At 23.3% G+C, this 13,599-nt stretch overlaps 2 protein-coding genes across 7 annotated transcripts; both read left to right on the top strand.

Annotated features, from left to right (window-relative positions):
* Window positions 1-379: 379 nt before the first annotated feature.
* On the top strand, window positions 380-8,777 carry LOC107997916 (extended synaptotagmin-2). 5 transcript variants are annotated; one of them, XM_017056862.3, is made up of 17 exons: window positions 380-604; window positions 1,633-2,093; window positions 2,185-2,325; window positions 2,410-2,486; window positions 2,599-2,665; window positions 2,726-2,871; window positions 2,960-3,080; window positions 3,160-3,330; window positions 3,842-3,927; window positions 6,067-6,115; window positions 6,228-6,317; window positions 6,404-6,490; window positions 6,576-6,734; window positions 6,804-6,956; window positions 7,041-7,164; window positions 7,225-7,510; window positions 7,616-8,777. In XM_017056862.3, exons 2-17 carry the CDS (start codon window positions 1,761-1,763, stop codon window positions 7,941-7,943), a joined length of 2,418 nt encoding a protein of 805 aa, XP_016912351.1. In that variant the 5' UTR covers window positions 380-604; window positions 1,633-1,760; the 3' UTR covers window positions 7,944-8,777. The 5 variants fall into 5 exon arrangements, with proteins under 5 accessions (XP_016912351.1, XP_061931132.1, XP_016912348.1 ...); XM_062075148.1 differs by lacking the exon at window positions 3,842-3,927 and adding an exon at window positions 5,274-5,368 and having other exon boundaries at window positions 386-527; XM_017056859.3 differs by lacking the exon at window positions 3,842-3,927 and adding an exon at window positions 5,274-5,368 and having other exon boundaries at window positions 386-604.
* Window positions 8,778-8,884: 107 nt separating this feature from the next.
* On the top strand, window positions 8,885-13,541 carry LOC107997861 (EF-hand domain-containing family member C2-like). Of its 2 annotated transcripts, XM_017056767.3 has the most exons (14): window positions 8,885-9,020; window positions 9,260-9,424; window positions 9,556-9,703; window positions 10,019-10,242; window positions 10,341-10,583; window positions 10,817-11,043; window positions 11,181-11,372; window positions 11,459-11,601; window positions 11,815-12,011; window positions 12,174-12,313; window positions 12,383-12,496; window positions 12,574-12,753; window positions 12,879-12,981; window positions 13,114-13,541. In XM_017056767.3, the coding sequence occupies exons 1-14, from the start codon at window positions 8,967-8,969 to the stop codon at window positions 13,252-13,254; spliced, it is 2,271 nt and encodes a 756-aa protein (XP_016912256.1). In that variant the 5' UTR covers window positions 8,885-8,966; the 3' UTR covers window positions 13,255-13,541. The 2 variants fall into 2 exon arrangements, with proteins under 2 accessions (XP_016912256.1, XP_028522528.1); XM_028666727.2 differs by lacking the exons at window positions 8,885-9,020; window positions 9,260-9,424 and having other exon boundaries at window positions 9,562-9,711.
* The last annotated feature ends 58 nt before the right edge of the window (window positions 13,542-13,599 follow it).

Below are 13,599 nucleotides of genomic sequence, written 5' to 3'. Positions count from 1 at the left end.
AATCCGGATATGTTTAAAATATTATTTAAGAAATACTATTATTATTTAAAATATATTTTCAAATAATATGTTGTTTTATTTAATATTTAAAATAATTTAAAATATTTTTAATTATAATGATTTTTTTTTCTAATTTTGAAACAAAGAAATAACAAAATTATTTATTAATTGTCATTATTTCAAATAAATCAATATTTTCTATATTTTTAAATAATTCATAAAAATTATTGATTTGTTTTTTAAATATAGTATATTATATAATTTCTTTTTTAATTAATTCTTCATTTTTTATTTTTATTATTTAATACTAAATTTTGAATAAAATCGTAAATATATAAATACATTTTACAAAATAATAAGAAAAAAATTTTTTTGGCATCATTCACAATGCTGTAAAGAGTGTTAAGTTAGCTGCTAATAAATCGTGCTTACATATATATATAAGTTGAATCATTTCAAGAGATATTTCCATAAAATAATTGATTGATCCTCGGAATCATTTATTTTTCTTCAAGTTAAATTGAGAAGTATTATTGCGTTTAATTTTATTCATTTAAGCAATGGCTTCATAAATTATACAAAAGTATACGGCTTTGCTATAAGTGTAAGCAAATTATATAAAAATATCAATTTTTAACGAAATTAATAACGCTTGCACGTAATTTTAAATTTGCACAATTTTTCATCTGCATTTATATTTAATTTTAAATTATATATAATAATATGTATATTAAATTTGTATTTAAAAACATCTACTTTATAAAATAAAATTAATTTTATTATACCAATTGTATTACATATATCATTTGTAATATTATGTATGCTTTCGTATTATTTTAATATATTTTTAATATTTATTATATTTGTTATATTTGTATAAATTTGTTATATTTGTTTATATTTTAATTATTTTAACTATATTTGTATAAATTTGTTATATTTGTTTATATTTTAATTATTAGCTATTAATAAAAGCTTAATAAAAACAGTATAACTGAGGAATTATATATGAGTGATATTATATGTTACTAATGATTCATTTTTCGTCGAAAATACAAAACTGAAATAATAAATTTGCTTTTATATAATTATGAATAAATAAATAATAATTATTCATAATTATTTTTTAATAATTCAATCTTTATAATTTTAAAGATATACTTATGTTTTTTATTTTGTGTATTTTAACAAGAAATACAATGTCAATGAATGTAAACTTGTATATATATGTAATTAATTTTATCAGTGTTAAAAATTAGATCTTAATAGAATCATTTTGTAACTACTTAACAATATCAGTGATAATCAATAAAAAGAATATGAAATTTTTATATTGATCATAATCTATAATAACTTACTAATTTCTTAAGTATTAAGATAATTATATATGATTATATATTTAAGATTATGATTCAACTATATAATATTATTATAATTATATTTAATCATTTTTTTTACAATGTGATTTGATTATTCTCTTTTTTAATAAATTTGTATAAAAATATTACTTATGAAATATTATATATATATATATATTATTTGCTAGAACATCATAATTTATAATATTTTTTTAATTTTTAGTATTTTATATTATAAGTTGTCTTTAAAAAATTTAAAAATTTATGTTTACAGGAAAAATATAAATAAAATAATTAAAAATTAAGAAAATTAATTTTCTTAATTAATAAAGAGTTATGTAAATAAAAAATAATTATAATATATAAAATACTACATTGAAAATTAATTATTATTTAAAAAAAATGGAAGATAAATGTGAAGACAATAAAATATCTAAATCAAATCCTTGGCCATATATGAATATTGGCTCATTAACCATATCATTTTTGACTAAATTGGCAACTGCTGGTATTATTTGGAGTTGGGGATATTTAAATTTGAATATAGCATGGTTGATTGGACCAATTGCTTTGATAGCATGGAAAACAGAGCGTAGAAAAGACAACGAATTAAAATTAATTACTGCCCAAGCTAGTGTTATGGCTAAAGAAAAAGAATTGATAATGAGCAGATTAGATGAATTACCTTCTTGGGTTTATTTTCCTGATTTTGATAGAGCTGAATGGTTAAATAAAGTATGAGAAATCTTTTACATTATTTGAATATTCTGTATATACCAGCTTTTTATTTTACGTTAGTTATAATTAATTTTCTTTATATTTTAAGGTTTTATATAAAGTTTGGCCAAACATTAATCAGTTTGCTCGTGAACTTTGCAAACAAAGTATAGAACCTGCTATATTAGAAAAATTGGCAGAATTTAAAATAAAAGGATTTCAATTTGAAAGATTGGTTTTGGGTCGTATTGTAAGTGAACTTTTATATTGTATTTTATCTTTATTTCAATCAATCAATGACAATAATATGATTAATTTTCATATATAATTATAGCCTTTAAAAATTTATGGTATTAAAGCATATGATAAAAACACTTCAAGAAATGAAGTTATTATGGATACAGATATTATGTATGTAAATCATTTCTATAAATTTTATTATATTATATTACCTATATTTCATATGATTTATATATTTTTAAATTTTATAATATATATAATATATAAATATATAATCCTATAGGTATGCTGGTGACTGTGATATTACCTTTTCAGTTGGAAATATAAAAGGTGGTATTAGGGATTTTCAGGTAAGAACTTTCAAATAAGTTTTTTAATTTTTATTTAATATGCATACAATTAATTTTTAGATTCGTGGAATGATGAGAATAGTTATGAAACCATTATTACCTGTAATGCCTATAGTTGGAGGTGTTCAAGCATTCTTTTTAAACCCACCAGCTATTAATTTTAATTTGATTGGAGTCGCAGATGTTCTTGATTTGCCTGGATTTAAGTATGAAAAAATGTTAAAAAAATTTATTTTTTATTTTTTATATAATTATTATTTTTTATATAATTAATTAAATATTTTTTTAATATAGTGAAATTTTAAGAAAAACAATAGTAGAACAAATAGCAGCTTTTGTTGTACTGCCAAACAAAATTGTTATACCATTAAGTGAAGCAGTACCAATTGAATCATTAAAAATACCAGAACCTGAAGTAAATTTTGTATTTATAATATTTTATATAATATAATTATATCAATACAAAATTTAACATTATTATATTTATTTTTGAGGGTGTTTTAAGAATTCATGTAGTAGAAGCGAAACATCTTATGAAAAAGGACATAGGGATGTTGGGTAAAGGTAAATCTGACCCATATGCCATTATAAATATTGGAGCACAAGAATTTAGGACAAAAACTATAGATAATACTGTAAATCCAAAATGGGATTTCTGGTGTGAGGTATGTATATTTTTTTTTGTAAGAAGTTAAATATTGATAATATTTAATGCATGTGCTTTGCTACAATTTTTTCTTGGTAAGTCTTTTGAAATTTCAAGCACAGCATCTTTTATGTGGTAAGAAATGTTATTTAAATATATAAAAGCACATGATTTAGTGAATATTTGAAAATTTTCATTAAAAAAAAAAAAAAAAAAGAATAAAACATTTAAAAATTTATTTATATTCATTATCATTTTATTTATAATTTATTATCTTATTTTTTTTACATGTTTATAACTTTGTCTTAATTATAAGATGTTGCTGATCTAACATTTTAATGCTTTTTCCTAGTAAATCAATGAATAATATATCATTTTCGCATTTATATAAATTATTGTTTTGCTTAAAACTATATGTAAAATGACTACTTTATAGATAGATCGGAAGCATCTTAAATCATAGATCAGTCTAATTTCATATTTTGGTATGTATGTATGTATGTGATGTGCAATGTGTTATGTGGAACTAGTGTGCCGTGACGTCAGCCATCGCTCAACAAATTACTGTACTACTATGGGACTATGATGACACCAAAGGAGATGAAAGTCTTGGAAGGTATGAAAATAGAATAATATACATATTTTTTTAATTTTATTTTCAAGGTAAGATATTAAAAATTAATAATTATTATAATCCGTATTTTATTTAATTATAATTGAAGATAATTACAATTTATTTTATCATTCAATTTCAATTTAACTATCATTTTTCATGTTTCAAGTATATATTTTAATGAATTATTTATGTATATTGCATGTTAAAAATATTATTGTTAGTCATGCAAAATTGGGAGCATGTTGATGTTGCAATATTGTATACTATTTGTAATTTCTGGTTTATGAATGGTTTTTGGTGTGTATGTGTTATTTTACAATGATAGTAATCATATAGTGCTTTCGCAATATAAATATTATAATATGCAATAATAAATTTAAAATAAATTTTTTAGCATTAGAATAAAATTAAATTTTTTTAATAATATTAATTACTTTTTATTTTATTTTAATTTAATTATATTACTTATTGTTTAAAATATTCATTTTAATTATATTCATAATCACTTTACATGACACATATATATATATGATATTATTATTTATTTAAATAGTATATTTATTAATAGTACATTTATATTTATAAACAAAAGATTTATAAAAACTTCTATCTTTTATATATTATTTTCATAATATTATCATATTGACACAGGCTGTGATCTGCTCATGCATAATGCAGAATATTATGGTGTTTCTTTGGGATAGGGATGTATTAACCATCCCTTATGATGACTTCCTTGGCAGGTAGTAGATTTATAATAGTATAATATTTAATAGTGTAACAAAAATTGAAAATTTCAATTAACAGAAATTGTCTTAATATTTAAATCTTACCTGCCATTAATATATAATTTTTTATTTAATAATTTATGAATTTATTCAATTTTATTATAACTATGCTATAGTGACTTATAATATGTGCCATATATATGTATTTGTTGTTATGCTTATTTTTGTAAAGTATTTTAATTATATAATAATATTTGTAATTTGTATTAATCAAAATATTTTTTTACTATAATTATTAAAAATCATTCTATTATTCATTATATTATTTATTATTCATTATATTCATTATATTATTTATTTTTCATTTTATATTTGGTAATATGATATGAATTATTTTCCTGATTTATTGATTATTATATGATATGCTAATATTTTCTCATTATACTTTTTTGTCATTATACTTCATTTCAATAAATTTAATATCATGTGTTAATAAAATAATAATAATAATAATTAAATATTTAAAAATTTGTTTTTAATTCTAATTTTATTAATTTTATGAGAGTGATTAGGTGACTGAATAAAAAAAAAAAACTAAATTAGATTATATGATGACAGTTTATAGTGGAAAAGAGCTTGGGAGCCTATTACAACACAGTGGTTGCCCACCTTTTTGACAAAGACAACGCTGGTCAAGATGATCCACTTGGCAGGTATTGCTACTTGTAGCAAGCACTGTATTCCAGGCAAATAGTATGCATTTGAAAACTTGAATATATGTTAGATTAGTAGAATGTTTCATATTTTTAAAAATATTCTACTGCTATTACAATGCATGTTATTGAAGAAAATTGTTTAAAAATCATGATAAATAATCATGATATATTATAAGAATATTATAAAATTAAAATTAAAATATAAAATTATAATAGAATATTATATGACAATTTATGTCACCGTATTACTCTTTTTATCTTATTATTAATTATATAATATATTTTAATATATTTTTAAAAATTATCTAAAAAATAAAATATTATAAGGTGCTTATATGAATGTATACATTACGAATGTATACATAATGTGATTATGAATGTATATATAACATAAACGAATGTATCGCTTATATATTTGTAAAAAGAATGTTAAAGATTATAATATATTGCTGATATTGCATGATTGCTTTATATGCATGAAATTTCATGTATCATGGATTTCAATGTACTGATCATCAAGCATATTCTTATAATTATCATTTCAAATAATATAATGATTATACTTATAACTTTTTACATTTCAAATAGTTCATATAAAGTATCATATAAAGATTCACATAAAGTACTATAGAGTACTAGTAGTATAAAGATATATTATATAAATATATTTATTTTCTTTTCTTACATTAATATAGGGCTACTATTGAAGTTAGTAGAGTGAAAAAGAAAGGAAATATTGATACAGTAAGTATAAAAGTATTATAATAATAATAAATTTTTAATATATATATATATATATATATATATATATATATATATATATAATATACATAATGATACATATATTATTTTTTAGTGGATTTCTTTGGAACAAGCAAAACATGGCATGATTCATTTACGATTGACATGGTTTCAACTATCAAAAAATATTGTTGATTTAAAAGCTGTATGTAGTTTTAATAGAATTTAATATTTATTTAATATTTATTATTAAATTTTGTAATAATTTTGTAATTTTGTAATTACATATAGGCTTTAGTGGAAACTCAAGAGCTTAGAGTAACGTCAATGAGTACTGCTCTTCTTATACTTTATATTGATTCAGCAAAAAATTTACCAGTAAGTATATTGATTGATTTAAATTAACAATTAATTTTTTAAAAAATTAAAATTTTTATAAAAATGAATCATTATTGAATTATAGTGTGTTCGAGGAAATAAACAGCCTGATGTTTATCTTGAAGCAAGTATTGGTGGAAATACAAAAAGAACAGCTACCATGTTACGTTCTTGTGATCCAGTATGGGAACAAGGTTTCACTTTTTTAGTTAGCAATCCAGAAACTGGTATTTTACATATAAAGGTTATACGTATTTTTAAATCTTGTTTTATTTATCAAATTTTCATACTAAACATTTATATTAATTTTTAGATTACAGATGAAAAAACTAATCTCATAGTGGGTGAAATGAATTATAATATTTCTTTACTTTTAACACAAAATAATCTTGAAATTTCACAACAGCCTTATGATTTGCAAATGGCTGAAGTTGATAGCAAATTAATACTATCTATGTCATTAAGTGTATGAAATTATATTAAACTTTTTATACATTTTTTATAAATAATAAATATATCTGTGTATTTATGGATTTAATTTCAAATGTAGATTTTAAAATATGAGGAACCTGAACCTATTTCTGAAGAAGATGATGATGATCATGATATCAACCAATTAAAGAAAAAAATCGAACGTCAAGAATCAAATATTAGTAATACATTATCAACTAGTCGTAAGTTTATCAGTAATAATTTTTTTTATATTCAATGAGACATAATATATTTTTTTTTAGTTCCTTCTAGTCCATTGAAAAGACAATCATCAAAAGATTCAGTTAATAGTCTAACACCGAGTATTGGATCTGGTGCTGTAATTATACCTGAAGAACTAGGTACAGCAGAAGAGGAATTAATTGTCGTTACTTCTGCTCCATCCTCTGTTACTGAAAATGCACAGTTAACTCATAGAAATCCAAACATGACATCATCCGCAGGTGATGCTAAACTAGGTCGGATACAATTGTCTTTACGTTACAGCGTACAAAGACAGAAATTTATAATTGTCGTACACAAAATAGCGTATGTAATTTATCAATGTGAAATTTAATTCAACAACATGAAATTTAATAGAGGGTTTTTTTATTTATAGTGAGAGATAGATTAATAATTTTTTCATTATTACAGTAATTTACCTCTGCCACAAAATGATCCGCATAATATACCAGATCCATATGTAAAACTATATCTTCTTCCTGATCGCCATAAGGAAACCAAACGTAAAACAGCAGTAATGAAGGATAATTGTAATCCAATATTCGATGAACAATTTGAATATGTTGTTTCTCAAGCTGATTTAAATAGTCGTACATTGGAAGTGTCTGTATGTACACAAAAAGGTTGGTTATCGACCGGGAGTAATGTAATGGGTCAAGTTCATATAAATTTGAATGAAATTGATGTTACAAAATCATTCACGAGCTGGTACGATTTACAACCAGAGACTAAGGACTAGAAGTTTAAGAAAAGCAAGTGGAGATTTGACCAATTGTTTATATGTTTTCGAAGACAATCTGTTGAATTTCCACAATGCGACTTTCCAAAACGCTAATTATATAATTACATCAAATTCTATGCAAATTTTAAATTCTATTCGAATTTAAAAAAAATTTGGATTAAAACAAATAATATGAATTTTGAGAAACTGTCAATAAATATGTTTATCTATTTATACTTGGACCGTCCATTGGTATAAAATTAATTTTATGTTTATTTTGCATATTATTTTATATCATCTATGCTTATAGAATAGTTTCATCAATAATAAATACCATTAAAATATTTTATTACTAACATATAATATTATATGCTATAATTTCATGCATAATACCATTACGTGCATTATGTAACATTTATTTATTTATTTAGTATTTGATTTGAAAATTTTTGGTTTTTAAATAAACATTTATTTTGTTTTTAATTTGCTTAATATTTTTCTTAATTTGTTGCTTTATTTACTACTTGTATTATTAGCATTTATATAATTTAAATAATTATTACTAATTACTAATTACAAATTAATTACTAATTACAATTAAGTAATGTTACAATCTTCACATTATTAAAAAAATTAATAATAAAGCAGTGTCATTAAAGATGATTGTTAGCGTAAGTTATTAAATCAAATTATAAATAATATATATATGTTATATTTATACCAAAGTTTTTGCTATATTGTATATTGCTATATATTATATAAATTTATGTTTCTGCGAATACTGGTATAAAATATTACCAGTATAATATTGTAAATTGTTGATGATAATAAAATATAAATATATGCATTAAATTTGTAATTTAACGATTTTTCTTTCTCCTCGTGAAATTGACCGAAATTTATATCTCCAAGGAAACACGACAATAGTAAATAATAATATTCTTACATCAATACCAGATACGTAAAGTGATTTCATAAAGTGATTATCAATTGTTCAAACGAACTACATTTAATGAATTAATTTGGTTCTTTGGTTGTAAAATGCAGCAAAATGCACAACTTCCATGTCTTCCAGGATTTAATTTCGATACAAACGTAAGTTGTTTTTACAAATCTTATATTTTATATTTAATTAACCAATACATATATATTGACATATTAATATAGTAAGAAATGAATATTGAGAGAATAAATGAGAATAAAATATTTAGATTAATCAAAAAGAAACATAAATAATAAGGATAATGTAAAAATTAATAATGAAATAGAAGTAAATATTAATCTTTATTATTATTTATTATTTTATAATAATTAATATTTATTATTTTGTTTAGATTGGTCGAACGAACTTTTGTAGAAATCAATTTTTCACTAAGATTCATGATGGAATTTATTATTTATCAGAAAAGTTTGATAAAACCGATCCTGTTCGTTTTCCATCAATTTATGCTCGTGGAGAAGCTCATGAATTACCTTCTTGGATTGCCTATGATGGCCAAGTATAATAATTTATAAGAATAATTAATATTGATAATATGCAATAATTAATACGAATTAATTAAAAGTTAATTATAAATTAACTAAATATATCTATAGGAAAATTTTTAATACGGTTCAATGTATTTTTTAGAGGTTGATGTTTAAAGCATTTTTTCAAGAATCGGTTCATGAGAGAAATACAGCTTATCAAGTACGCGTAGTAAATATTAGTTTCTTCTTGGAGGATGGAACAATGAAAATTTCTGAACCTTCCGTGATTAATAGTGGTCTTGAGCAAGGTTTAACGGTGCATTTTCTTCAGTATTTTTTGTTGTTATATTTTTATTAATATTTCTTTAAGTTATTTTGTAAATGATTTAATAACTTTTGCGAAATATTTGTTTTATTTATTGTTTTCTTATTACTCTTATTATTGGATTTCTTCTAAGCATAATAACATTTTATGTGAAAACTTATAATTTATTTTTTTACATAAAAAATTATTTCACTTAATTATATATATATATAATATATAAATACAATTAAATTATATAATTTTTTTGTTATAAATAACATTTCATATTAAAAAATAAGACATATATATATATATATAGGTGTTTTATTAAGAAGGCAGAGAATTCCAATGCCTGATCCAGTAAGATATAGATTCTACGATATTATTGATTTAAATATCGGCAAAGAACCGGAAATATTTGGAAGAGTATATAAAATTGTAGACTGCGATAAATTTACAAGACAATTTTTAAATCGTATGGGAATTCCAGTTCCAGATCCTATAGAAATACCAAAAGATCCCCATATGGAACTTCATAAACAGGCAAGTTATATAATTGATATATAAATACAATTATAAAATATATTATTAGTTATGAGTATACAATTAATGAAATAATTAACTTAAAATTGCTAAAACAGGAAAGATTTCCAAAGAATCCAAAGCGGACGGTTGATACTCTCGGCGATTTTTTAAAATACGATAGACAAGTACTTCGATTTTATGGTTATTGGGATGACACGGATAGTCTTTATGGAATTGTCCATGATCTTGAAATTCATTATTTTCTTTGCGACAACACAATGGAGATTAAAGAGAACGTGCCAGAGAATTCTGGACGAGATACCGGTCTTATGTTTCTGCGACGTATGAAAGTGCCTAAAGTAAGAATTTCCTAAAAAGACGCGTATGTGAATCGTTATCCTTAAATCTCATTACTCCATTGTCCTAGAACAAAATGATGAACGAATTAAATTTGCAATATGATAAATTAATCTCTAAAAAAAGAAAAAAGAAATAAAATTAATTTTCTTAAAATATTTTCATTTATTTATAAGTTTAATTTGACGAAATTCTTATGTAATTTGAAAAAATTAAGAAAATTGGAATTTGACAGTTTTTTAGTGAACTCGATCCAATTGGAACGAACGATCTTTTCTCCGTTCTGAATGTGTTGGGAGAGGACATGATTCACGGTTACTATACGATAGATCCATTGAACACTGGAAAAATTAATAGAGAGTATTATAAAGAAAATGAGCTTAGCATTGGTGCAAAAATAAATGTTTTTGGTAAAAAAATTATCATAACAGATATGGATGCTTTTACGAAGGAATTTTACAGGTAAAAAAAAAAAAAAATGTAAAAAGAATAGGATTTGAGGATTAATTAATAAATTTATTTTAATTGATTAATTGATAAATTAATTATTTACAAGATAGAATAAATTGAAAATGTGATATTTATATATTGTTTTAAAGGAAGAAATATGGTTTGAACGAATTTACGCCTATGGAAAGACCTCGAAAACGTGATGAGATTTGCATAAAAATGGAAAAATATATTCCACCTTATAATGGTTTCGGCAGCTACGAAGATTCTCTCGGAAATTGTTTTGCTATGATACCACAACCACCGAAAAAAGACATCATTAAATTTTTGCATTTTGATAAGTACGTCTATTCAGAAGCATAATTGCAAAACAAAATTACTAAACAAAATATATTTTATAATTTTCTTTCTCGTATATATCTCGTAGACAGGGTTTTGACAGTCACGTTTTAAGATTCAGAGCAAAAATGATATCTAATATACCAGAAAACGAAGACAGAATATTTATCATAAGGGTTTATCTTATGGATGACACGATCTCCATCTATGAATTGGCGAAAAGAAATTCGGGTAAACGTTTCTTTCCTTATTATTATTATCAATTCAATGTTATAATTAAAATTCTTAATATTACAGTCATAAAATTTGGATCAATTATTTTAATCTCTCCCTTATCTTATGCGGGGAAAAAGGGATCGCGGTTTATTTAAATATTACAAAATTACTAATACCGTCTTAGAATATTTCTTTATCAATTTTATGCATTTTTCGTGCAATTTCTAGGTTTTACGCGATGCGAATTCCAGAAGAGGATGCCAATAATGTTGCCTAATCAAGAGATATTTGTAAGCAAGAAACCGGATTATTACAAGTCTGAAGATTTCTATATTGGAGCACGTCTTAACTTGAACAATTTTATCTTCGAAATGATCTCTGCTGACATTTATGCTCTTCGTTACATGGAGTTACATTGCGATAAGGTTCAATAATTTATACCACGTTTCACTGTTTTTACTGTTCTTACAGTTTTGAGCTTTAAAACGCGCGATTAAATGTTCCCTTACAAATTCGACGCTGATAAGTCGTTGAAGTATGAACGTTTCGTTTCTCTTACGATTTTTTCCCCCTTTTCTTTTTTCCAGTTTCCAAAAGCTAACGCAAAGTTAATTCTAGAAAAGATACGGGCAGCATTGAAACCAGTTTATAAGGAATTTATACAACTTTATACAACGGAGAAATTAAATGAGGATGAAGATCAAATATTGCCATACGAAAAACTCAGGTATTTTTAGATCTCGAATCGTGCTCCAACGATTGTTTTTAAAATAATATTGTATTTGTTTTTTTCCAGAGAGATCTTGCTTCAATATTTAAAAAATGATATAACAGAGCACGAAATGATCACAATTGCTCGACATTACTCGTCTCATGAGAAGAAAGAATTCCACACTCGGGAGTTCATAAGGTAAACAAATTGAAATTCGTTAAAAATAGCGATATAAAATTCCTTGAATATTTTATGAATAATTTTCCTTCTTTTAGACAATTAATACATACAGAACTTATACGAACCTTGTGGAACGATCTCGATCGTTTGGAAGAAGATTTGCACAATTGCGACAGAGGGAGAACTGGATTTTTATCACGCGATAGAGTGTATATTACTCTTCGTGGTTGTAAGATTCCAATTGACATAGAACTTCTAAATTCTATGCTTGACCAGTACGTATAGATTATTAAATATTAAAATTTTCATTCCTAGTTATTATATATAGACTTATAACGATAACTTATAATAATTTGAACGATAAATGATATTATTTTATTTTTTTTTAATAATAATACAGCATTCATACGAACGAGAATGGGAAATTGGATTATAATGACATGCTTAGATTTATGAATGTAAAAATAGATCCTCTTCCTCCGGCCCTACCGATAAACATCAAGGTACTTTTACTCGTTTTGTTCTTGTCGCTGTTTAATTATAAATATTATATATATTTATGCACTATTTTTTAAGAAACAACGCGAGAAAATTATTAATCATCACGATTATAAATCGTTGTATATATTTTTTAGTCGGCTCTTTGGTGGGCATCGGAAAAGCAACCGGATTGCGGGGCTGGTATAATATGGTGTGCATTTATAAAGGATTTAGATATCAAAATAGAAGAAACGGATGAAACGGAAAAACCTCAAGAACTGCAAAATATACGATAGATTAAACAATATTTTTATTAGGTAGTTATCATGCAAAATTTTACGTAACGATCAATAGCGATACGTAATTAAAAAATTACACAAAAATTAAAAATTTGTTCAAAGTGTAACGTATATCTTTTCAATCACTTCGTTACCTGTACTCGATATTTATATCGATAACGATTTTTATAATGAATATATTTTACTACTCACCAATTGCATGTGTCGCAGTTATATATGTATCGTACAAATCGTAATATAATAATCGATAGTTTTTAAGTGAATAAAGGTGTGTTTTCTCTATATATCAAGTGATGATTTATTATCAGAACATAATTTTTGATACAAACTACGTCGAATTCG

The sequence above is a fragment of the Apis cerana genome, linkage group LG5, assembly GCF_029169275.1.
Source record: "Apis cerana isolate GH-2021 linkage group LG5, AcerK_1.0, whole genome shotgun sequence".
Classification (NCBI taxonomy): Eukaryota; Metazoa; Arthropoda; class Insecta; order Hymenoptera; family Apidae; genus Apis; species Apis cerana.
Note: the sequence above shows the minus strand (reverse complement) of the source record. Positions and strands in the feature narration are given on the sequence as shown.

Coding starts and splice junctions, on each gene's coding strand:
- LOC107997861 (XM_017056767.3), top strand. CDS start 8,967: ATGCAGCAAAATGCACAACTTCCATGTCTTCCAGGATTTAATTTCGAT. Junction 10,243..10,340: donor ATATGGAACTTCATAAACAG/GCAAGTTATATA, acceptor TTGCTAAAACAG/GAAAGATTTCCAAAGAATCC. Junction 12,497..12,573: donor CACACTCGGGAGTTCATAAG/GTAAACAAATTG, acceptor TCCTTCTTTTAG/ACAATTAATACATACAGAAC.
- LOC107997916 (XM_062075148.1), top strand. CDS start 1,761: ATGGAAGATAAATGTGAAGACAATAAAATATCTAAATCAAATCCTTGG. Junction 2,666..2,725: donor GTGGTATTAGGGATTTTCAG/GTAAGAACTTTC, acceptor ATTAATTTTTAG/ATTCGTGGAATGATGAGAAT. Junction 3,081..3,159: donor TAAAAATACCAGAACCTGAA/GTAAATTTTGTA, acceptor TTTATTTTTGAG/GGTGTTTTAAGAATTCATGT.